The sequence below is a fragment of the Martes martes genome, assembly GCF_963455335.1.
Source record: "Martes martes genome assembly, chromosome: 6".
Lineage (NCBI taxonomy): Eukaryota > Metazoa > Chordata > Mammalia > Carnivora > Mustelidae > Martes > Martes martes.
In genome coordinates this window covers 115,158,836-115,184,844 of record NC_137893.1, presented here as the reverse complement: position 1 = coordinate 115,184,844, position 26,009 = coordinate 115,158,836, and the positions used below count along the sequence as shown (strand labels likewise).

The window sequence follows — 26,009 nt, the reverse complement described above, 5'->3', positions numbered from 1 at the left end:
TGTGGTGGCTTTGGGCTGTGTGGCCAGCATATGCTTTTTGTCTTCCCGCCTAACACTTTGTTTCTAGCAATACGTTCCCTTCCCCGTCAATAGATTAGTATATGGAACCAAGATTTGAGGCCTGGAGTTAGGCAGACCAGGGTTCAAGTCCCATCTTCTGACCAGTTGTATAGGCTTGGGCAGATGAATTAACCTTTCAGACTTATTTCTTATTTCTAGTAGGAGGCTCTAAGAATTGGAAATAGCCTTTTTGAAGTACTTGGCACTCACCAGTCGATGGTCGCAGTTACCGCGGTCGTCTCCGCTCCGTGAGGAGCAGCCAGACAGCACTGAGAGGGCTGTGCACTAAAAATGAAAAATCCCGCTATTGGGAAATAGGTCTGGCTGTCAGGCTCATCCAACCTGAGAGGGCCTACTGCTTGGGAACCTGCTAGAATCTGTTCTTCCCCCACCATCCCAGAGGCCTGGCCCCCCGAATATTTCTGTATGACTTTAGTGGAGTCTCCCCAAAATAGGTGGTGATCTTTGGCAGTCGAGGCAGCTGAGATGCAGCTGGCTTCGTGATTTAAACAGAAGCTGTAACATTAGAGGCAGAGCCAGGTTAGAGTCCAGATATCTTGGCTCAGGCACCTGCTTTTACAGGTGTAGCTTATACTCACAGTTCTCTGGCCAAGGTGTCTGTGACCGAGAGCTCTTGAGCTCTTGGCTCAGCTTCCAGACTCCTAGGACTCTGGAATGTGATTAGGAATCAGGGAATAGAGAGGAGAGTTGGAAGCCTTGGCAGCTCGTGAGCATCATGTCCCTGGGATGACCAGACAGCCTTTCCTTTCCTCCAAAGGGCCCCTTTCTGTAAACAGACTTCTCTCATTCATACCTAATACTGTTCTCTTTAAGTAAGAAGGTATTATTTTCAGAAATGGAGAAGAAGAGGTTAAAAAGGAAAAGGGATGTGTATTTCAGAGCCCAGTCCAGGACCCAGGGAACTCTTGACTCCCAGGCCAGCAAGATCAGGTCTGCTTTAGAGGTGCTCAAGTCCCCCATCCTCAGCTCTGACCAGCTCTGCTAGGTATCTTGGGGTGGGACTGACACAGCCACTACCCTGCCCCGACCTCCTCTGACACCATCCCAAAAGAATGAAGCTAGCTGTTGCCAGCTGTGTGATGGATAGGGTGTGTGAGTGTTTATCTGGAGAGGCAAGGTGGGTGGGCTCCCCAAGAGGCAGAGGAGACTCCCTGATAATTGAGACTTGAAATTAGAAGCAGATCCAGGGACTTAGGAGCCAGCTGGAGGAGGGAAGTCTTGGTATTTCCTTTTGTAGCCAACTGACAGTAACTGGTGTGAACTGTGTGCTGTGTTTCCCTTAAACCAGAGGGATGGGAAGGAAAATGCAGTGTCTGCTCATTGCCCTAGTCGACATTTCCCCCAAATCTTCACTGGGTTCTTTCCGCCACCCAAGACCTATTTCCCATGTGGGAAGAACAGCCACCCTCTTCCACCGTCCTCACTGAGCCCTCCTGAGGCGGCTGCCTCACACACCAGCACGGGTCGGGGAAGGGGGTTTCCGCGTTGAGGCTTACTCTGTGTCCTTGGCAGGCGTGATCAACGGCTTTGGAAAACACACTGAAAGCGGGTCTGACTCCGAATGTAGTTTGGGTCTCAGTGGCGGACTGGCATTTGAAGCTTGCAGGTAAGAACAGTTGTTCCCAAATCTTTGTTGGCAGCTCTGCCATCTCGCCCTTTATTCTCTGTTCAGCTACAGATGGAACCTCCTCCTGCTTCTGTAAGATTTTTCTTCCCCCACTCCTGCTATTTCCTGAGGCCTCTGGTCTATAATGCTGGTAGCTCCTAGGAAATGGGGATAACCCTTGCCTCGCAGGCTGATCTGACTGGGAGGGGAGGAGTGGCGCTGATGCTTTCCAGGGTTTGTAGAGCTGAATTTGGCTCCAGAGGGCAGGGACAGCCAAATCTCTATTGCCCAGTGAAGTTAGCATTTGAGCCAATCCCCCACCTTCCCTGCTGGACTGCTCTGATAACCTAGTTCCAGACACGGTTTTGTCTTTTGCCTTTTGGGGTATCGAAGCAAAGGCATCTTGAGAGGTGTGGTGGGCAAATAAGAAATGAGCAGATAGGAAGTTTGGAATAGCCATTTATTCAAAGGCCCCAGCTCTTCTGCCATCCTTGAGTTGGGAAAGGATGGGTTTCTTTTTCCATTCTTTTACCAGAAGGGAGGCTTTCTGAGACCAGAACATTAAAGTTTCTTCCAAGTCCAAGAGTTTATTGGATCCCTACACTGTGTTATGGGTGCTCTGCCAGACACCATGGAGAGTGGGATTCTTGGAAATGGGAGACCCTCGGTGCCACAGAGGAGAAACAAGTCCTGAAAGCTAACTCATGGTCCCCCAATATGGCCATTGAATGGATCCTGGGTTCAGAGTAGGGGACGAGAGGTCCCAGGGCAGCACCAAAAGACTCTGCGTCCAGGTTTGAAGTGCTTCCAAGGCAGGTTGAGTGTGTGTTTTGTTAGTACTCACTCTACTGTGGCTACTGGGCTTCTGGGGGCAGGGGCCATGTGTGGCTGTGGGAGGACCCCTGCCATGGTATGTGGTTCCTTTGAGATTTCCCTCCCACCAAGCCTCAAAATCACCCTAGCTTTCTTCTTCCATGGCGTCTAGAGATGTAGGGGCAGTGGATGGGAAGAAACACAGTATTAGGCATAGAGGAGGCAGAGCTTTCAAAATCTTACAGGATGCTTTCACCTTGGCCCTGGGTTGGAATTCCTGAGTCCTTTCAAAGATAATGATGCCTGGAAACCCAGTTCATTGGCATAAGGTAGGAGTAGATTAACAAAGTATCCCCTCTTAGCCCTTGACTAAGGGTGGAAGGTGTGTTGGGCCCTTTGCTCCATGAAGGGCTCTCGTCCCAGCCATGAACCACAGGAAGGGAGCCAGGCCAACCTCTGGTTAGCCTGCTGATTGGGCTGTGTGTTTGCTTTTGTGTGGAACTCCAGTCCATGCCACCAATTTCTCTAGAGCCCTGCTTAGTGTGGGAACAATGCCCTTGGAAGGCATTTCCTCTTTAACTCAGTGGAACTCAGTGGAATTTCAGGGTTTAAAATAGGAGATTCAGGACTCCCAACTATAAGATTTTTTTTTCCTTTTTTTTTCTTTCCTTTTTTACTCCCTACACTGTGGTGATAAGTACATAAAGATTTTACTTACTAATTTTTTTTTGAAGTTTTATTTATTTGGGAGAGAGAATATGCACACATAGAGGGTAGGGACAGAAGGAGAGGGAGAGAGAAACTTTAGCAGACTCTGTGCTAACCACGGAGCCCGATGTGGGACTTGATCTCGAGACCCTGAGACCATAAACTGAGCAGAAACCGAGTCAGCTGCTCAACTAACTGAGCCACCCAGTCACCCTTTTAGTTACTAATTAAACTGGAATCATATAATCCCAGAATTAGAAAAAACCTTGAAAGAACCTGTGTTCACTAATCCTATTACCTTGCGTACCTATGCTGGGGTTTATCTTTCCTGATGATTTTCTGAGCAGACTGGGGCTGTGCCTTCTATGGGTCACTTACTCAATTATTAATAATTGAGCACCTATCTCAAGCCAGGCATTGTTCTAAGTACTGATAAGATGTGTTCTAATGGAGCTTATCTTTTAAAAGGGACAGATGAATGTTAGACCAGTAAACAAAGTAATTATAGATTGGATTGGCTGCTTAGATCTGCGGTAACTTGGGAAGAGGGCTGAAATGCTGGCCAGGTTGAGTCACTTGTGCTTTTCTATGAAACAGGAATACACGGACCTAGTTTTGTTGTATCTTCTTTTATTGAGCTCTTCCTCCTCAGAGCTCATCATTTGATAGTACACAACATTAGTAGTTTATAATATTTAAAGTGAGAAATTAAAATTTACTGCCCTTCATATAATAGTATTTGTTATAAAACTATCATCTGTCATTTGTTGAGTACTGGGTATGTGAGTGCTTTCTGTGTATTAATGCACTAGATCCTCACAGCAGCCCATGGGGACACCAGCCTCAGAGAGGGTAGGTAACTTGCTCAGCGTCATAGAACGAATGAATAGAAGAGCCAGGTTCTGAACCCAGGTAGTCTGGCTCCAAAGTTTCTCTTGTAACCTCTCTGTTGTGCCCTCTTTTGTCATATTTGAAGATGTCTCCCCAGATCCATGGTAGGAACTTTGAGAGGCCTCAGAGTCTCTAAGCCCAGTGGCAGATTTTTATAGGGTGAGTGGGAACTGAATCCGAAATGTAAACCGGGTGTTAATTTTTTTTTTTTTTTTTCCTAAACAGGTTCTAATTTTGACTAGCAGGAAAAAAAAGCTACCAACCTGCCAGTTACTGAAGGATTAGGATTCATTGGGTTCTGGTTGTGCAAGGTTTTCTGAATAAGACCATAATAAAGTCAGCTTTGATTCAGTAAAACAGGAGTACCCTACTCTCTCCAGCCAGTCCTGACGCCGGCCTCCTTTTATCCCACCAGGGGTGTCCTAAGCATTTCTACTCTTCTGCAGATTGGTGCCCCATCTTTTAAGCATTTCTTTTTTGTTGAAAAAATTACATAGGAGTGATATTTCTCACTGTTTGGATGGGAACAAACCCTGGCTACATCATGCCCAGAGGCTCACAACTATGGTGTACGTTAGAATTGCATTGAGAGCTATTTAAAAATACAGATGCTTGGGTGGGTTCCACGTATACCATTACTCTGATATTACCGTACTCATTTTTGCTTTAGTATCTTCTAGTCTTTGTCTAATATATATAAATTTTTTACTTCTTTGCAGTAACCATATGAGAAAAAATTGGTCTTATTTGTTAAAAAAAAAAATCCATCTCTGTCTAAGAAAAACTTCACACACAAAGTGGAAGTGAGAAGTGGATTTTTTTTTTCAATTAAAAAAATGTCTTTTTTTTTCCCTGTGGGCCCTTTAAAGATTTTATTTATTTATTTATTTATTTGGCAGACAGAGATCACAAGTCGGCAGAGAGGCAGGCAGAGAGAGAGTGAGGAGGAAGCAGGCTCCCCGCTGAGCAGAGAGCCCGATGTGGGGCTCGATCCCAGGACCCTGGGATCATGACCTGAGCTGAAGGCAGAGGCTTTAACCCACTGAGCCACCCAGGAGCCCCCCAAAAATGTCTTTTCTAATTAAGGAAGTAAGACATGTCCTTTATAGAAAGTTTGGGAAAGAGGCGCATTTTTGTACCTCAAAAATAAATTGTTTTCTAAAGAAGCAGCGTGAACCACAGAGTAGAAGAAATCTGGACAGATGTGAGACTGGCGCTCCTCATGACTAGGCTGCTTAAACCCTGGAAGGATTGACAAGTGCCTGGAGTGACCTTTCCTCTGGGTGAAGGCCAAGGTCCCTGGGCAGGGAAGCAGGCATCTCTATCCAGAGCCCTTCCACATGGATGAAGTGGTCCCTCAAAGCCTCATAGGAACTTTGTGGTCGGAAGCATATCATGGGTTAGTGCAAGTTATTAGGGGAAGATGAGAAACTATTCTCTTTGAAGGGTTTTTGCAGCTCCCCTCCTCTCAGACATAGGAGAGCAGCAGTGGATGTGTTAGTCATTGAAATTGCTCATTTTGCTCCCTCTGCCTTCTTGGTCTATATGCAGTGGTCTGACACCCCCCAAACGCAGCCGTGGGAAGCCAGCCCTATCTCGAGTCCCCTTCCTGGAAGGTGTAAATGGAGATTCTGACTACAGCAGTTCAGGTGAGGAGCGGTGTACTGGTGGATCTGGGGAGGGGGGCAGGCCTTCCAAAGAACCAGCTCTATGGGCTGCAGCCAGACCCGTAGCTCCTAAAACTCTTGGGCACGGGCGTGGAGATGGCTCCCCCTCCCAGGCCATTCAAACTCTTTTTTTTTTTTTTTTTTTGAACTTCATCCTAATTTTGAATAGTAATATATGCCCATGATAACAAAAATCAAAAAGGTACAAAAGGGTGCATAATGAAAAGCCAGGGGTCCTTTCCTTAGAACAACCACTGCTAGCAGTTTCTTTTATGTCTCCCTAGATGAAATTTATATAAGCCAAGACCTATGCATATATTTAGGAGAGTGCGTAGAGAAGCTAATATACATGTGTTCCTCTAAGCCATGCCTTTTTTCAGTTAATAATATATCTTGGAGATGCTTCTGTGCTTTTTATTGGCTGCCTGATGTCCCATTATCTAGGAGTGCCAGTCCTTCACAGATGGACATGTAGGTTGTTTTCACTTCTTTGTTACAATCAGTGAGCAACTTGTACACAGATCATTTTGTATCGCTGGGGAGCACGCACTTCTGTAGAGAAGTGGAGCTGCTGTACATGAGAGAAGTGTGTACTTGTAGTTTCCAGAGACATTGCCAGTCTGCCCTCACTGGAGCGATCAGTGACAGCCTGGATCACTGAATCTCACACATTGCCCTGGGATTTCATGGGATCCAGTGCTTCCAGCCCCGACCTCATGAGACATTCTACTCCGGCTGGTCCAAACAGTGACATACATGGACCGAGGGGTTCAAGAACAGGACAAGGCAGGGCCATAGGAGAGGGCTGGTCGGTGCTCAGGTGGAGTGGGGGCGGTCCATCTCTGTGCAGCCCTCCTGTGCGGCAGGGTGGTGCACTCTGGATGCCCCGTGAAGCTTCCATATAACACACAGGCATCAGGGCCTCTCCTTTCCTTTTCCCAACCGCTTTACTTTTCCTTAGCATCAGTTTCTTTCTCATACGTGTGTTGAGGAATGCATGCCTGTGTGTTTCACTGTTGTCTGACTGTCAGCGCCCAGAAAGCAGGGCTCATATCTAGATGAATTGGATCAGCATCTAACACAAAACTGGCAGCAGATTGGCACCTACATTGTGATTCTGGTAGTGACATTTTACTCTTATCTTTAAAACTATATACTTATAAAATGATGCCAAAGGAAATTTGTAAAAATTTCGACCCTCTGATGTCCCATCATCACCTTAACACAGTTGTCTTCATTTCTCTCTGTGGCCTTCTGTTTATTTTAGGCACATTTTAAACAAAATGTTAATTCAGAACATTTCATTTTCTGCATTTTTCAACGTTCTCTCATACTTTTTTCATGTTGACACGATCTTTATTTATCTTGTATTAGTGGAACAACGTATCTTCCAATCAGTGCATTATAGTTTACTTAACTCTTTTATTGTTAGACTTTTGGTTATTTCCAACTTTCAACATTATACATAATGTAGTAAATGTGTATTTTTGTCCAAAATCCTTTTATTCATTTTTAAAGTTATTTTTCTTTGAATACATTCCCACGGAAGGAATGTACTGAAGCAGATGATTCATACTTTTTTTTTAATGGCTCTTGAGACATACCGCCAAATTATATATATTTTTAAAGATTTATTTATTTTTAGAGAGAGTGAGAGGGAGAGAGAAAGTGCATACATGCAAGCAGGGGGAGGGGCGGAGGGAGAGAATCTCAAGCAGACTCCCTGCTCAGCATGGAGCCTGACGCAGGGCTCAGTCTGGACCCTGAGATCATGACCAGAGCAAGAATCAAGAGTCAGATGCTTAATCGACTGAGCCACCTATGTGCCCCCTGCCAAATTATATTCTTAAGGATTAGACTGGTCTGCAATTTCTTCAACAGTGTGTGATTGCAGCAGTTTCCCCACAGCCTTCCTCTTTAGTATTAGATTTTATCCTTTTGTTGTTACTGCTTTTGACCCAGTGCATAAAAAACAATACTTTGGGGTGCGTGAGTGGTTCAGTCTGTTAAGCGGTTGCCTTCAGCCCAGGTTATGATCCTGGGGTCCTGGGATCAAGCTCTGTGTCCAGCTCTCTGCTCAGCAGGGAGAGTGCTTCCCCTTTCTCTCTGCACACCCCCTCCCTGGCTCATGTCCTCTCTTTCTCTCTCTCTCAAATAAATAAATCTTTAAAAAAGAAACAATACCTCATTAGTAGTAGTACATTTTTTTTAATTATAAATGAGGGTGGTAATATTCTTTAGGAATATAATTTCCAGTCTGGAAAAGTCTGGGGCCTTTTCCTTGATTGCGCTTGGTCACCTTGAGTTCTCAGTTTCTAGCTGCGGGGAGGGGAAGGGAGGTTCCTCTTTCTGTTCAGGAGCGTTTGTGAAGTCATCCACGTGTGCTGGCGCATTGGGTGTAGAACAGAGTAAGCTGGAGAGATGTGGTGCCTGCCCCGAGTGGGACACCGTGTAAGGTTCTGAGAAAAGCATGTCCATGAGGGACCTGCAGACCTGCTAGGCTCTGCTGAGTCCTGTGTATCCAGGTGACCTGGGTGGCCAGGCGTGGCCCTGTCAGGAAAGAACTCATTTATTAGCAAGTGGTTTTCCTGGGATGTCTGTCCCAGGCATCTTTTTCCATGAAGCCTCCATTGGGAGGCTCACCACGCAGGGAGGCCCAGAGAGCAGGTTGTGGTTTTGTCAGGTCGCATTGTCATTCTTCTTCTTGGGGTCCTGGTGATGAAGCAGTCATATTTTTCCAAGGAATACCATCCTAGGGTTCTAGTCCAGAGGTCAGCAAACTAACATATTGCCTGTTTTTTTGTAGGGCCTGCAGGCTAAAATGGTTTTTACATTTTTAAATGATTGAAAAGAAAATCAAAAGAAGAATGATATTTTATAACACATGAAAATTGCATGAAATTCAAATTTCAGTGCCTAAAAATAAAATTTTATGGGGACACAGCCATATTCATTCCTTTACAGAATATCTATGGCTGTTTTCATGCTGCAACAATAGAGTTGAGTAGTTGCAATAGAGACCATGTGGACTGTAAAACCTAAAATACTTATCGTTTGGCCCTTTACAAAACAAGTTTGCCGACCTCTGGTCTAGTCGTAAGAACTAAGGAAAGGCCAGGGAAGAGGAAGGGTGGAGGGGATGTGACTGACTCATTCCTGGGTTGCCCCAGTCAAATGGAGGCCACAGGCAGGCCTCCTGGGCACCATTCCAAGTCCCCTTTGGGTGCTGTCTCCTCCCCTCCCCCACCCCCAGGCAGAAGCCTCCTGATGCCCTTTGAAGACCGCGGAGACCTGGAGCCCCTGGAGCTGGTGTGGGCCAAGTGCCGAGGCTATCCCTCCTACCCTGCCTTGGTGAGTCTGCCCCAGACACCACTCTCCTCCCTCCCCTGGGCTGTTCTGGCGCCTGTCTTGCCTTGGGGGCTTATCTGAATGGATCAAGCCAGCAGAGTACGGTGGGGCAGGGTGCCTTTAGCCACAGAAGAGAGGGAGGTTTTACCCCAGCCTGGGTGGGTCAACCCATCAAGGCCCCCAGCGTGGAGCACTCAAAATAGGGTAAAAGTATGAAGACAGAGACTTGGGCTCATAAGGATTTAATAGCATTTATTTATTTGCTTATGCATAAAAGTAATGTATGCTTATTGTAGAGAATTTATTAAACATTTGTCATGCAAATTCTTGAAATACTGAGGAAGGTATGGTTTTTCTCATGTTGTGGGGAAGAAAATTGAGGGTCTGTCTGTTGCCTGTGGTCATCTAGCTATTAAATAGCAGGGTTGGAATTTGAGCCCAAGGCTCAACATGTGTGATGGCAAAGCCTGTGTTCTGAGCCACTAAGTTCAAAATCACCCATAGTCTCATCTATTCGGAGATTACCCCCTGGTGTATAGCCACTCAGCTTTTTTTTTTAAATGCATAAATATGAGATCATACTCTGTTTAACCCCCCTTTCACTTAACAGTGTACCGTGAACACGCATGTCTTATGCCATTAAACATTCTTTATCAACATCACTTTAATGACTGCGTTATCCTCAGTTGTATGCATGCACCTTATTTAACCATTCCGTAGTTGGTCATTTAGGTTGTTTTGAGTTTTTCACTATGACAAATAGCTGGCATTAAACATGACTGTAGTTTTACTTTGTGCACATCATGATGATTTCTGTACAGTGAATTCTTAGAGGTGCCTTCTTGGGGCAAGGTCTCTGCAAAATTCTGATACAAATTGCCAAGCTGCCCTTTAGAAAGTTAGTTTCAGTGTCTACTCCCACCAGTAGTTGCTAAAATTTCTCATTTTTTCCATAGTAGCAGTAGCTAAAAATTCCGTTTTTATCACCTTGATTGTTATTTCTTAGAGCTCCCTCTGTACTGGGGAGGTAATGTCCATCTGGCGTTGGAAGATAGTGATTCTAAACCTTTGGGGCATGCTAGAATCATGGAGGAATTCTTTAAACAATACGGATACTGAGGCCCCATCTCAGAACGACCCAGTGAGAGTAAGGCCAAACTAAGCAACGAATATTTTCTTAATTTTAATTTAATTTTATTTTATTAGAGAGCAGCACGAGAGGGGCTGGGGGAGAGGGAGAGAGAGAATCTTAGGCTCCATACTCAGTGTGGAGCCTTATGTGGGGCTTGATCTCACAACCCCAAGATGATGACCTGAGCTGAAATCAAGAGTTAGGTGCCTGACTGACTGAGCCACCAGATGCCTCTAGCTATAAATATTTTTTAAAAACCTTCCCAGATGATCTGTAATCAGGGTTGTGAACTACCCTGCCAACTGCTTGCATGTATACAGGGTTCTGGGCTTCTCATGGTTCTTTCGGGTCTAATAGCAGCTTCTTAAGGTCACGAAGGCGGAAACTCTGACCCTTTTGGGCTGGAGGAAGCTTCAGCTCTAAGAGATTGTACAACTTGCTGGGGCCATACTGGAATGCCTTTTGCCCACCTCACTCCCCCTGTAATGGCAGGTGGAGGGATCCACGCAGTGATCCAGCTGGTGAGGAGGTTGGGCCTGGGGTCTGTGCCCTGTTGTCACTGAGACCCCAGCGTAGTTGCCGAGGAAGTGCTTAAAGCTATACAGGTTTGATACGTTTTTTTTTTTAAGTCTCACAGTGCAAAAACAACAACAACAGAAGTCTAAAATTGGTCTCTTTTTTTCCCTTTTTAATTATCTTCTTTATCATAACATTTTCTTTCATGATTAAATAAATTCAGCCACCACCTGAGAAAACCCACCACCTGAACACAGCCTGTGTTTTCATTTTGGTTTACGCTCTCCCAGTTCTCCTGTGCATTCTTAAATATGTACTTGTGTCCGTAATGAATATACGGTTTTCGAATGGTTTTTTTTGGCTCTTGTTATAAAAAAAAAAAGTCTTTTTCTATAAAATAATGTGTCTGTACTATAGAAGTTTTGGAAAAGTAGCAGGAACCCCACCATTCTAGCATGTCAGCTATAAGCGTTTTGCATCATGTCTTGTCTCTGTTTATGTAGTAAGGCTCTAATAATAGTGTATGTAGACGTTTATTAGATAATGTGTTAAAGTGTATCACAAGCCACGTTGTTTTACATCTGCATAACATTTGAGCGAATGGTCCATCATTTGTTATTATGGGACATATTTTCCTGTATCTTCTTTAAAAAGGGAGGAGAGCTCTCCTTGAGGGGCGACTTACCCACCTTGCTTCTGCCTGGGGCATGGGCCGGGGGTGGCATTTTTCACCATCTGCCTGCTCTCCTCCCTCCTTTTCCAAGGCAGGAACCAGCATGGCTTTAGTGAAGAGTGGCCCTGCTATCTTGTGAAGAGTGGCCCCGCTATCTTGTTCAATTGAGGAAGTTCAGGAGGGCTTGTGTGGTGGTTCTCATTAGGACCCTTAGCTTCGGTCCCAGGGGGGGACAGGCAGGCTGGGAGATAGAGTTTTGACCAAACTACACAGCTAGGGGCAGGGTAGGGGTGGTTCTTCCTTAGAGCACACTCTTAACCAAAACACCTGCTTTCAGCTGCTTATCTTGAGAGGGAAGTAGGGAAGTTGGCAGACGCCCAAAGGTAAATAGCCAGAGCAGTTTATTATGAGAACAGGCCCCCTGGGACAGGGTATAGAAATTAAGATTGTTCCATCTCTGGAGAAAGCTGCTTCCTCAGTACATGTCCAAGCCCCTCTGGCCTCAGCACACAGAGATGATCAGCCCACTGCCTTGGAAACGAGGTCTGTGTAGGGCAGCAGGCAGCAGAGGCTCAAGCCACTGTGGCCACAGCCAGCCATGTCCTCCTGTGTCTGGTGCTTTCCTCAGTCAGCTGATAGCTAGCTGTCAGCAGGCTTCTCCGCATCAGTAAGAAGATGAAATAAGATGGTGATGTGTGAATAAAGTAGGAGATTTGGTCACTGTCAGTGCTTCCTAGAGCTAGAGGTCATGGTTGTCAGTGTCACCAGGCATTTTGCAGAGCCCCTGTCCTGTGGAGCTTGCAGCCCTGAGCATTAATTCCTCCGGTGGCCCTTCTTTCTAGCCACATCATTCCCCCCTCTCCAGCAACCCTCCAAGTTCAGTCTTACAGCATTTTTCTGATGCCCACAAATGTACCTAGTCCACACAGCACTTAGATTATAGTCAGGAAAATAGTGGGTAGCCAGGGCCTCTGGTAGGTAGAACCAAAGGGATGGGCCCTGATGCTGTTGCAGAAGCTCCTTCCTAGTGGTGGTGTCTAGGAAGGCCCCGGAGCCTTTGATATGAATTGCAAAGATTTTAAAGGGAAATTGACAAGGGCAAAAATGGCCTCTATTCCCTTCCCCTAAGGGACATTGGGAAGAGTGAATTTGCCAGTCTGGCCTGGACATCGCAGATACCCCCTCAATTCTGACACATACACACCAGTGTCCCCTCCCCCACCTCCTCCCCCCATCCCTGGATTCACATTGCTTCTGTTTCAGCTCTGGGCCCCAAAGGTTCATGGAGCAGGCTCACTCATTGGAAGAATTGACTGAGCAGGGCTAGAGGATTAGGCCAATGAACTGGGAAAGGAGAGCCAAGACTTCCATTTTGGGGGTCTGGGGGGTCACAGAAGAGGTCAGCCCCCTTCATCACTTGGTTGTGGGCCTGGCTAAGGCCCTGCATAGCTTGGTGGGGGGCAGGTTCAGGAGGGAGTCCTGGCGCAGCGTGCTCTGCTCACCCCCTCCACCCACAGCTGAGGGCCATCTTCTTTCCTGCCTCCAGATCATCGATCCCAAGATGCCCCGGGAGGGCCTCCTGCACAATGGTGTCCCCATCCCTGTCCCCCCTCTGGATGTGCTGAAGCTGGGAGAGCAGAAACAGGCCGAGGCTGGAGAGAAGCTCTTCCTTGTCCTCTTCTTTGACAACAAGCGCACCTGGTGAGTGGGTGCTCCCGCCAGGAGGTTGCACCTGTGTGTGGGCTGTGGTCCCAACTGGGAGGCTGTGCACACACTGCCATGCTGGGGAGGTCCACGGAGGGCTCTGGACTCCATGACCCTACCTCCACCCAGGTAAGGTGAAGCATTACCAGCAGCTGGCTGCCCCTGGCACATTAATAGTAACTGGGGAGTGTCTCAGGTCAGATTCCCTGGGAAACACCCTGAGGTGGAGATTTCTATCAGGAGGCTTACTGGGGAGAGCAGTGGGGATGAGGGATGCAGGGCTGCGCAGACGGACCTGTTGAACAGGGTTACACTTGCTACAGAGGCCTCCACTATTCCTCAGGGGAGCTCGGGAGCTGGGGGGCTTGTTAGCGATGTCAGGATTTGGGTCTGTGCCTTTGTATCCTCCTGTCAACTAGTCATTGAATGCTGGCTGCCCCTGGGTGGGGGTTGGGGGGGTCACCTTGGGCCAGGTAGCTCCCTTGGTGGAGGGTGATTCCTGGAGAAGATTCAGCTGAGAGCCTCCCCATGGATGTGGGCATGTGTGTCTTAGTCCTTGGGTCAGGGGATGTGGAGCTGGAGTAGTTCTGAGCAGTGCAGGGTCCGTGGCAAAGGGCTTACTTGCCCTTCAAGATTTCTCTTAGCAGCAGGAAACTTTTTTCACTTCTGCTTCTATAGAATGAGGAGGTAGGACTAGCCAGTCCAAATAATAATAGCTACCATTAATTGTTTACTCCATGTCTTTATGCAAATTGATTTACATACATAATCTCATTTAATCCTCATTAAATCTTCCATCAAATCCCTCCAATCCGTTTTGCAGCTGAGGAAACTGGGGCTGGGAAAGTTAAGACCCCATAGCCAGAACTGGGATACAAACCATGATCTGGCTCCAAAGGCTAGCTTTTACCCATATGTTAGATGGTTAGATGGGGATCTTTAAACACACACACACACACACACACACACACACACCCATCCCAGGTGTGGTCACCACCAAGGAATCATTGATTCTTGGTATCAATCCCAGTTCCTAGCCATAGTTTCCTGATGTCCCAAGGCAGGGTGAGGGCTAACCCTCATATGGGCTTCTCTTGGCTCCCGGGTCCTGACAGCCCTAAGCAGAGTGAGTGGGGCTCAGGGAAGGGCCTGGCTGCAAAACAGGTCCTTTGGAGACCTCCTGGAGTGTCCCAGTCTGTCTCCTCCTGTTCTGTCGCCTCCCCTGGCTTTATTTGTCCTAAGCAGATGGCCCAGGGGTGCCCCCTCATGTGACCCACCACACCCCAGGCCTCTTACTGTGCTTGTGTTTTAGGCAATGGCTTCCAAGGGACAAAGTGCTGCCCCTGGGTGTGGAAGACACCGTGGACAAGCTCAAGATGCTGGAAGGCCGCAAGACCAGCATCCGAAAGTCGGTGCAGGTGGCTTACGACCGTGCAATGATCCACTTGAGCCGGGTCCGGGGGCCCCACTCCTTCGTCACCTCCAGCTACCTGTAAGGGCAGGGCCTGGCCTGCGTCTGCCTGTCCTGCCTCTGTCCCATGAGGAACAGAGGCCTCTTCCTGCCCCAGCCAGTCTATGGCCGGCAGCTTCCCCCCTCCATGGCAGGCCAGGGACTGGGTTGTGTCCTCCCCACGGGCAAGGCCCCAGTTTTGACCAACTGTGTGGTTCCCCTGGTGGGCCTGCTGTGTGCCAAAAACTCCCACCTGAGCTTGCTCAGGGGCTAGTCCACTGAAGAACCAGTTAGAAGTAGAAATAGCTGTGAGGCTTAGGCCCAGCCAAGGAGATGGACCTGCGCCCAGAACGCAAGAGGTCCTAGGCTCTTTCTCAAAGGTGTGCCTGGCCCCTTCCTCCCCACCCCCAGCTAACTACGCCTCAGGGCAAGTGAGGCTCTGACATTGACCCCAGAGGTGCTGTGGATACACGAGGGTCCCGCAGGGAAGCTCACGGAGCTCACCCTCTCTCCCCTCATGACCCATTCTCATTACCTCTTCCCTGTCCCATCTTCTGCACCAGTGCTGTCTCTCTTTTTCCCATGTTCCTTTCCTTTCTTTTGTGCCAAATGGACAGAAACCATCATCAAACTGGTTTTTATTTTTTTTCTTTTTTTTTAATGTCTCATTCCCTTTGAGGCCAGCTGCTATGCTAGGTGGGTGCCTCCGCCTGGCTCCTCAGGGCCCAGGACAGAGGGCAGCCTACCACTCGGGTGACCCCTCCACCAGCACATCCCTCCCACCCGTATTTGCTGCAGACACACAGCTGGGGCCAGGCTCTGAAGGCTTGCCCCCTTGACCAAGGCGAGGCCCCTCTTCCCCTCTCCCTGTGTGCCGAGTGGTGGGCTGAGGCTTGGTGGGATCCTGTCAGACCAGGCTGGTTGGCCGAGTGTCCATCTGTCCACTTGGATGGCGAGGGCTGTGGGGTGCATCCGTGTTCTTCAGCTGGGTCTGCCGCTAACCCCTCCTGTCCTGTCTCTGTGGGCCTCACTGTCTGCCGCCATGGACGGTGGGGCCCGCAGTCCAGCCGCCCCTGCCTGAGCTCTGCCCTGCCCAGCCTCTGCTGCTCCTGCTCCTGCACTCCGGGGGACACCATGCTTTTGTTTCTCACTCTCTGTCCTCTTCCCTCTCCTCCTTTCAACTCCCCTCCCCACCTTCACCTTCTCAAAAATGGAAGGAAAAAAAAAACAAAACTGTGAAACGGGGAATGCTGACTGACAAACCAATACAACTTTCAGAGGCTTCGATGTCTATTCTCTGGATGATTCTTTTCACCTCTTAAGCACCAAAGCCGCCAGGTCGCAGGCCACTGATCGCCATGTTGATTTTTAATCTGACGTTCTTCTTAATTGTTTTAAATTTTTCATAGGGGAGTTTTGGACAAAACAAAGTCACTGGGGAGATCACTGCCATTTTTACACACTCGACTTTTTAAAAATACAACCAACCAACCACCACAACTTCTTATACATTTGGGACACGAGCCAGAGTTTAAAAGGGAACCAACAAAACTCTCTATAACATAAAGGATGGGGTTTTGGATTTTGTACAATAATAAAAATACAATACAGCATATGGCTAGGGAAGGACATGGTGTATATAATTGTAAAATACTGTTCTAAATTATTGAGGCCTATAGTTTCCATTACTGGAGTCCTCTGTTGTGTGGCTGAGTGTTTTAAATGCACACAGTTTAAATGCCCAGGTTTGTTTAAAGGAGCCAATGAGTCCCCTTCTCCCCAGGTAGTCGGTCAGCTGTGGATTCTGTGACCTTTGTCTCAACCTGTGTTGTAAGATCTCGGGGCTTTCTCTCTCTTTCTCTCTCTGTGTCTCTTTCTTCCCCCGAACACCTTCTCTTTCTTAGTCTCTTTTTCCCCCAAGCTCCTTGACTCTTTCAGTCTCTCTCTGAGTCTTATTTTTAAAATTGCTCTTTTAGAATGGGAAGCGGCTCAGATCCTGCTGTGGCTCGGGGCCTACGTGTCTCAGTCGCGTCTGCTGTGAAGCACACGATGCTCTATTTATTGTAGAAAGTGACTTTATTTGCTTTCTAGAATTGTTTATAACAGATGGTATAAGAGAGGTAATAAACAGAGAAAAATCTATGCTTGTAAAGAATACAAAAGTTAATTTTACCTACTATAATATGACTGTCTGAAACTTATTTTCTCTCTGAGAAATAAATGTTCTAATGGGCAGTAATTGCTGTGCTGTGTTTGGTATCGTCCGTGGGGGCCTGCCCCTCGCTTCCTAATTCCTGTAGCCCACCCCTTCCTCAGAAGGCGGGAGCCATTAAGAATGGGGCTGTCTAGCTGTTGCAGGCTCCCAGCTGGAAAGGGCTCTGTCCGTCTGTCTCTTGGACCCCCGGGAGGGGTGTGAAGGTGGGCTCCAACATTGTTTCCCTCCCAAATAGCACCAGCCTCTCAGTCCTGTGGAAGGTCCAGCCTACTGGCCCATGGCTCTTTCCCTGTTCCTTTGGGAGCATCTGTTCCTCATGCAGCAGGAGATGTAGCCCCGTGTCTCTGGCACCTGTTTACCAAGCTTGCCAAATTTGAGACTAGAGGATGCTCACATCTCTGTCATTGTTGCTGTCCCCATTCTATAGATAGCTGGGACACGCAGGCCTAATGTGGGCCTGGCTCCTTTTAGAGCCAGAAGGGATCCTAGCGCCAACCTGGTCTTCATTTTGCAGATGACCAAACAGATCAGCAAGATTAAAAGCCTTGTCCAAGGCCAGCCACCCAAGTAATGGCAGCAGAATTCCGCAACAAGGATCTGGCTAAGGGTTTCCTGGTGGGCTCCACAGCATCTCAGGGCTATGCTGGCCTTTTCTGTACCAGACCCCCTCTCTCACTGGCCATATATGGCTCCAGCGTTTCTGGAAAGGGACATCTTGAAGAGCAGAGGGTGAGTTCCCAAGGACAAACTGCTCCGTTGCTGGGCCCGGGACAGCATTTCCCCATCCCCTCCCCTGTCCCATCTCTGCTCCTGCCTGGCTCCTGTGCTTGGCTGAGAGTTACGTGTCACAGCAGGGTGACTGGACCCTGGGATCATGACCTGAGCCGAAGGCAGAGGCTTAACCCCCTGAGCCACCCAGGCGCCCCTGTAAAACCATTTTGAACAGAAAGGGAGAATGACCAGAGGGGCAGGGTTTTAGCAGGTGAGGATGGGGAGAAAAGGCCTTGTAAAGAGAGAAAGCAGCACAGGCAAAGGCAGGGCTCAGGGAGCTTTGGCAGGTGCTCTTCTCCAGTGACTAACGGCCACCCGGTCTGCCTGGTGGCCACTGAGATAACAAAAGGGTGTGATGGCGTTCAGAGCCCTGTTGCTCACGGGCTGTGTGACCTCAAGCATGGTACTTGACTTCTCTGAGCCTCCCTGAGGCTGACTTCAGAGAGGACCCTGAAGCCAGGGAGAGGCATTAGCGCATGCTTGGAGGATTTGAACGGGTAGGGGATACGACTGGAACTTGGCAGCCAATTAGACGTCAGAGTCAAAAAGCAAGAGTGCAGACAGGGTTGCCTCCTGGCTGGAGGCATCAGCCGTGGTTTTGAAGGGGAGGAAGGAGAGCTTACTTTTGATGAGTTTGTGTTGCCCACAGGACATCTGGGAAACACTCTCAGCAAGCAGATGGGCCTGGGCCCCAAGTTCAAGAGGAAGGTAGGAGCACTTGACAGAAACGTGGGGACACCAGAGCCCACCAGGGCAGTTTACGACAGTGGCCAACGACAGGGAGAAAGGAGAGACCTGAGGACAGCCCCTCATATCTGGAGCCCGGGATTGGGGATGGAGACAGCCTTCGGAGGGGGGGTGGGATCTGGTCACCGGGGAGGGCCTCACACCGAGGAAATCCAGTCCTAGGGAGCAACGAGGCCCACCCACTCACTTCACAGAAAGAGGCGGGTCACATGGGCTCAGCATCACAGAGCAGGAAAAGGCCATGCTGACCAGAAAGATCCCAGAACCCAGCACTTTCTACTCTCCACGGACCCATGCATTCAGAGCCCTCAAGGTGAGCAGAAGCGTCCTTAACGAGTTTTATCAATCGCGTGATTAAAATTCATGGACCGAAGCCTAGAATATCTTGATATTGGAGCATGTGGGGGTACTGACTAGAAATACATTCCATTTTCCTCACAAGTTTAAAAATATAATTAAAGACATTTGCCAGACTGTCAACTTGGCCAGTTCCATTAATGTATGAATTGTCATTAACCCTTGAGTGTGAATTTGCCTTCCAGATGGACTCCCCCGACCTGGCGAGGCTGTAAACTTTGAGCTGGAGGGTTCTCTGACTCAACCTTGGCACTTGGGGTTGGCCTTCTGCTCACCCTTTCCCTTCAAGGGTAGCAGAGGGTACTAGGGGTAGAAAGAAAAGATATATATATATATATTTCCTACAAGTTGAATACTCTTGAGAGGGCCAGACTACATGGAGTAGCAAAAGCTAATTGTCCCCAAATCTCAGAAGGGTTGTGTCAAAGAACCTTGTGTGCTTCGCTTGGCCCCAATAAGGCTGGTCGGAAGGATCTGGTTTCCGTCTAACTGCCCTTGCTCCTGAAGCGATGTGTGAGCTCCTTCCTCTTCCTTTCAGCTTTGTAGAGACTTCTTTGGGGGATGAAGAAGTATTGGAAATTCGGCCCTGATGGCTCCTGATGGGGGTCCCCTCTCCCCTAGCTTCACAGTCCAGAAGGGCCCCCATGGGATTTTATCTGAGCTGGTACTGGAAGATTATAAAATTTGCTCCTTGCTGTCTCATTCAGGATTTGTTTTTTAAAGCACAAAGGAGAAAACAAGATTACATTATAAAATTACATAATTTTAAAATTATATAATTATATATAAAAATATATAAATAAAATATATAGTAAAATTATATAATTATATATAAAGTTATAAAAATAATTTTATATATAAAATAAGAATATTATATACCCAGAAATAGCCATTTCCACCATTTTCGTGTCATTCCTCATAGTCTCCTGTTTTTTCCTAGACAGAGCACGTACTCCAGTTTCTTGCGCTGGGTAGCTGGGTAAATCGGCTGCCCCGAGAGGCTGTGGGTTCTGACATCAGGGCAGAAATTCTTGGCATGGCCGGAACTCAAGGCCCAACACCTCTCCTGCCCGACTTTGGCTTTTCTTCATTTGCTGTGTGTCCTGAACCGGCCCAAGCCAACTGTTACTTGTTTTTGGTTTTGTTTTCTTCCTTTTTGTTTTGCTAACATATTGGTAGTCTCCAGCAGTTGAAATTGAATGGGAATTCTACCTCTCTGTCCCAGGAACTTTGCTATTGGGTGTATATTTCCATGGAAATAAGTCCTAGACCAAATTCTGCCCTGTGTTCAAACATCTCCGGAAGAAGGACACCCCCCAGTGGCTACACCATTTCTTCTCTAGCTTGAGAAGTTCCCACTCTGCTCCAGTACAACCACCAGCACCTAGCGTGAAAGGTCACTCCAAAGATACACAAAACACTATTCTGAGGGCAAGGCCAGCAGCCAGGTTGGAAGGACAATTGACAGAAGCAATGGAACTTTAGACCTTGAATTTTATTTTATTTTTTTAAGATTTATTTTTCTATTTGAGAGGGGGAGAGAGAGAGAGAGAGCACATGCATGAATGCGGGGGTGGGGGAAGCAGAGGGGGAGAGAGAGAGAGAGAAAGAATGTCAAGCAGACTCCATGCTGAGCACAGAGTCCCACGCAGGGCTCAAACTCACGACCCTGAGATCATGACCTGAGCCGACACCAAGCATTGGACGCTTAACCGACTGAGCCAGCCAGGCGCCCCTTTATTGTTGTTTTATATGCAACTTTACATATAGTAATTAAGGTACACAAACCTCAAGTTTAATCTCCGTGAATTTGTACATGTGTCTCCACCCTAGAAAGTGTGCCCTAGGAAGCTCCTTGTACTCCTTCCCAGTCCATATCCTCCTTCTCCAAGGATAACTACTGTCAGACGTCTAAAGCCATAGATTAGTGTTGCCTGTTTTTGAACTTCATATAATGGACTCCTGCAATATGCGCTCTTTTGAATCTGGCTTCTTTCATTCAACGTTATGTCTCTGAACCCCATCGCTGTTTTGCATGTAGCTCTAGTTTGCTTTGAGTAGTATTCTATCATACAAATACAATGCGGGGTGTTTGTCCGTTCTCCTGCTGGTGGGCGTCGGGTTGTTTCTGCTGCAGGGCTCTCATGCATGAATAACACTGCTGTGAACATTCTCGTTTGTGCCGTTTTGTAGACACAGAGCCCCTTTCTCTTCAGAATATCCCCAGGAGTGCTAGGACTCGGAGTCTGGCTTTAAGCATTTAGCTTGAGCATAACATTTATGTGTTTAGCGTTATGAGTTTCTTCCAGTTTTCCACTGGTTGTCCGCTTTGTGCTCCCACATCAATGTATGGGAGCCGGGTCGTTCCACATCCTCGCCAACACTTAGCACTGTCAGCCCAGGGCTTTGCTCCAGGCAGACTTGTTTACTGGCTTCCACTAAGCTCCACTATACAGTAAGGCTTCTCCCCTTCTGGCTAAGGTGCTTTTGCATTGAGGAACCCATTTCTCAGTGCCCCCAGATGCGTGCTCTGGCTCTTTGCGCAACAGGGTACCTCTTGGTTCAGAGTAACGCAATGCTCCCGGGGTCTCTTCTCCTTATCCCTGGCGGTTGAGCTGGAGACTACTGAGGCCAGCTTCAGGGTCATGATTCTCATCCAGACCCAACCTGCCAGCACTCCAGTCCTCAAGCAGGGCAGAAGGCCCCCTGCACACTATGTCCAAATCCTTCCTTGCCTACTGGCTGATGCCACTGTTTTGTGCCTTTACTTCTCTGGCTAGAGTCCTCGGGGACATGTCCATGACCCTGGTTCCCGTTAAGTTAGTGTGAACTAAGGATGTGCCAGGAGGTTTCAATGAGGTACTGGAGGGGAGGAGTAAAAAGGGGATGAAGAGAGCCTGTTTACCATTGACTGCCCTTGGTGACACACAAGCACATTTTAGAGTCATCGAGGATGAAGGCTCAGAAGATTGAAATGAAGTTGTTCAAATCACCAGTAGGACGAAGGTCTGAGATAAGAAGGCAGGGTTGGGGAAAGAGACCAGGGGAATCAAAAGATTGCAGAGCCAGAACTGATGTGGGCAACTGTTTGAAGCTGGCCCTGTCCTTAGGGGTGAGAGAGTGACCTGGTTCCAGGCCTGAACTGTGGGACAAGGACACAGACTCCCCAGGGCTGTCCAGTGGGGTTTCTGGCTCCCCATGCGACCCTGGGCACACCCAGAAGGTTTCGGCCTTCCAAGTCCAGACAGACCTCCTCCTCCCGCCCAATCCCTCCTCCTCCTTCCCTCACACCCTCCCTTTTCTTCCCCGTTTCCCCACCCATCCCCACCACCCCCATTTCTCTGTCTTAGAATTTTATTATTTTTAAGTTGGTTTATAGGATTCAACATTTTAAAAATTCAAGACAATTTCCCTTCTCGTGCCCAGTCTCCCAGTTCCCCTACAGGAGGCAACCAGTTTTGCCCGCTGCACAGGTAACCTTCCAGAAATCCGTGAACTCCAGTGTGTGTGCACATGCTTGGTTGTGTCCCTTTTGCTCACGCGGTAGCATACCTTCACACTAGTCTAGGCCTTCTCTGAAAATCATTTTTATTAAATATTGAGCATCTACAGAAATAGCAGTTATACAATAATACATAAATTAAAAAAAACTCCACAATATAGTAAGACATCTGGTGTTTGCCACCTGTCCGAGACAAAGAAGTAGAGCTTTTTAAATCTCTCTGGCCCTCCCTTCCCACCCCCCACTTTTTCCCCCCAATACTATCCCAAATATTATACTTATCATGCCCCCCCTTTTTCCTTTATAGTCCTGCCGTATGTTTAAATCAGCACACAATAAATATGGCGCACTGTCTCTTCTTTTGGGATTTCGAAGAGAAGGAAGTGTATCACGCATGTGGTCTTATGCAACTTGCTTTTGTCCCACCGGTGAGTATGATCCGAGATTTGGTTATGTCGATGTGCGTGCCTGTGCTTGGTTCGCCGTCACTCGGTACAGAATTCCGTTGTATTAAGAGGACACCATTAATTTTTCATGGCACTATTTAAGGACATTTGGGTTGCTTCCCACTTTTGGCTTTTAGGAACAGTCCTGGTGTGAATGCTCTTTATTGTTTCTTTCCTGGTGTGTATGTTTGGGGGTGTGGGGATTGGTGGGAACTTGGGTTCAGGTTGCCCTCGGGGATTTGCAGGCTCCCACGGAATTCACAGCGTCAACTTCAGTAGCTGACGCCAAACTGTCTTCCAGAGTGCTTGTGACAATTCACACACTTGCCAGTGTGCTCGAGGTTTCCCTTTGCCCCACTTCCTTACCAATACTTGGAATTAACAGTTTTTTAAAATTTCCAGGCGGATACGTGTGAAATCATAAGTCATCAAGCTTTAAAATTTGATTTCCCTGATGATGCACATGGCATTTGTTACTTAAAATATATCTTGGTGATTGTGGCATATCAGAGCAATGAGGACTTCCTCCTCCTTGCCTGGGCTGGAGAGTGTTTTATCGCATGCGAATCTGACTGATTTTACCAGCTCCTTGTTGGTAGAAGACATGGAGTCAGTTCCAGTGTTTCCCAGACAATTCTTCAATGAATAGCTTTGTGTCTCGGTGGTAAAGTGTGTCCCGATGTGGAGGAGTCTATATTCAGGAACTTTCTGAAATGTTGAGATGGAAATGGAAGCCCATTTTTGCTCCCCTCTGGCAGTGTGCCTGGCTATTTCCAGCACATTCCCTTAATTCCCTGAGCTCCCCCAGGTAGGACCTGTATCTGTCCTGTCTTGTGCCATCACACTGTCTTCTTCCTTAGAAGGTGGGGACATTCATCTCCATTCCCTTCCCTCTGCCCCAACCCAGACCCATCCTGTTGGTCCTACACTGCTGCCCCCACCTGCACAGAGATTCCTCAGGGATGGGCCCTGCCCCCCAGCATCTCCCTCTTAGGACCATCCCCGGCTCAGACCTAGCCTTCCCCGGGGGGTCAGGCTTTGCCCGGCCCTGTAGGAGAGGGAAAGAAACTGCCCGCCACCCTTAGAGAGGATGAGTCTCCAAGGGGACGGGCAGCATATACACAGAAACAACCAGAAAGTCTAGGATGGATTGCAGCCCAGCACCCAACAGCTGTGACACCCTGAGAAAACCCCCATGATCCTGAACCTCACTTAACATGTCTCTGGGGTGGGGCGCCTGGGTGGCTCAGTGGGTTAAAGCCTCTGCCTTCAGCTCAGGTCATGATCCCAGGGTCCTGGGATCGAGCCCCGCATCGAGCCCTGCATTGGGCTCTCTGCTCAGCAGGGAGCCTACTTCCCTCTCTCTCTGACTCTGCCTGCCTCTCTGCCTACTTGTGACCTCTGTCTGTCAAATAAATAAATAAATAAATCTTAAAAAAAATGTCTCTGGGGCTGGGGACAGAGTGGGACCAAGCACCCAGAGCACCCCCACATTTATGCACTTGGAAGTGATAGCTTTCCTCATTATTGAGGATACTTCTAATTCAAGGACGTCCTGGTGGTGCTCTGACAGATGCAAATTCTGGATCTGAGATGCCTGGAGGAAGGGGAAGGAAGCCCAAATCGGAGGGCCTTCCTGGAGGAGGAGGTATTTTTGCGGCCTCCATGAGACAGGCTTCATTTAGGCAAGTGGGAAAATCTCTCTGGAGGAAGGAATCCTCGAAATCAGGAGTGTGGAGGGTGGAGGAAAGGTTTGAATGTGCTTGAGGACAGATGAATGATCTGGGGAGAGACATGGAGTGTAAAGGGTGTGGGATTGAGTGCCAGGGATGTGGCTGGAGCTCCATCTTGGAGGCCTCAGTGGGCATGCTAGGTCCTAGGGTGGGCTCAGGAATCTGGCGTGCACCAGACATTCCGATTCACGCTCATGTTCCAGAATTGCTGTTTTCAACAGTCAGGGCCTGCACCCCCGCATGAAGGGATGTGGGGCTCAGTGGAGCTGAACCCGGTTGCCAGAGAGCCCAGCAGCCGGTCTGCAGGGCTTTCCTCCGGGAGGAAGAATTGTATATTACACTGGGCTCAGGACCCTCCCCCAGCTACCCCCCACCGCCCACCCAGCGTGACCTGGTACCCTGGAGGCACAGGGACTCCCCTGGGCCAGGTGCCTGGGGCACTGCATGGAAATGGAAAAGAACTGTGAGTCCCCCCTCAGGAAGTTTGGAAGCTGATCTGGAGAGTGGGAAGCCCTGGCTAGTTAAACAGCTACAGCAACCATTTTCCGTCTGAGTGCTTTTGAACTCAGCCTCGGCCTCCCATGAGTCCAAGTGGGTTTTACCAGGAGCTATTACCGTGCTTCTTATCATATGCCTTTCGTGCCGACACTGAGCCTCAAAGAGATCGAGTGACGTGCGCAAGGTCGCACAGCTGGGAAGTGGTGGAACTGGGACTCATGCCCAGCCACCTGATTCTAGAGCCCACATGCTGCTTCTCGCCCCCTCTCCTCTTCCTTCCACCGGCACCCCCTAGATACTACATTTACACGGCTTCAAAACCAAAGAGTTCAAACGGATGTGCAGTGATATTCCTCTTCATCCCCTTCCTAGAGACAACGAATGGGAAGAGTTTCTTACAACTAGTTTTAGCATCTTCTGCGCCTATATAAATACATATACTCCATAGAGACTCTCCCTTGCTCTTTTTGGACCAAAAAGTGGTAGCATCCTACATACTGTTTTGCACCTACTTTTTTTCTTTCTTTACTTAGTATTTCTCAGCAGTCTTTCCATGTCAGTTCACCAAGAGAATATATTTTCTTTATCCTGCTTTAGCCCATATTCAACCCGAGCTCGGGTCATTTTCCATGAGCAGGAACCTCTGCTGGATAATGGTCTAGAAGGGGAACTGCTGACCACACTCAGCACCATCATTCTATTATCACCAAATCTGCTCATAGACTTAACAATAAAACTTCTTTCTCCTGTAATCTGACCTCCCTCGCACTTTCTCTCAGAGACTCTGGCCATCTGGGTATACCCCCTGTCTTTTGGGTCCCTCTGGGAAAGGGAAATGCCACAGGCTGGATACTGCACCCCCATGCCCAGCACACGGGAGGTCGGCGCTCAACACAGTGAGCCACAGGCCCTCTTCCAGAGAGTTCCATTTACCCTCATGGAAACTTTCCTCTTTTGGTCAAAACAACCTTTTGTGGGCCTAGTGGGATGATTGCCCCCCCTTTGCAGCGGGGCAGGGGGAGGCTTGGGCACACTTGGCATGGGCCTCGGAGGCTGAGGAGGATCTAAAACCCAGGGCTCCTGATTCCCAGCAGACCCACTGCCCCCGGGGCCGCACTGCCTCCCAGCAGCTCTTACACTGCAAGGAGTGG

The 26,009-nt window shown here is 48.2% G+C and overlaps 1 protein-coding gene across 3 annotated transcripts in view; it reads left to right on the top strand.

The window, feature by feature from the left end:
• BRPF3 (bromodomain and PHD finger containing 3) overlaps nucleotides 1-16,828 on the top strand; it is a 34,307-nt gene extending 17,479 nt beyond the window's left edge. For 2 of the 3 annotated variants that reach the window (XM_080806972.1, XM_080806971.1), the window contains exons 9-13: nucleotides 1,594-1,687; nucleotides 5,651-5,748; nucleotides 9,020-9,117; nucleotides 12,982-13,136; nucleotides 14,452-16,828. In XM_080806972.1, coding sequence (XP_080663098.1) covers nucleotides 1,594-1,687; nucleotides 5,651-5,748; nucleotides 9,020-9,117; nucleotides 12,982-13,136; nucleotides 14,452-14,635 — 629 coding nt within the window. In that variant the 3' untranslated portion in view covers nucleotides 14,636-16,828. The remainder of the gene's footprint in view (nucleotides 1-1,593; nucleotides 1,688-5,650; nucleotides 5,749-9,019; nucleotides 9,118-12,981; nucleotides 13,137-14,451) is intronic. The other variant, XR_013967037.1, reaches the window with a different exon arrangement.
• The last annotated feature ends 9,181 nt before the right edge of the window (nucleotides 16,829-26,009 follow it).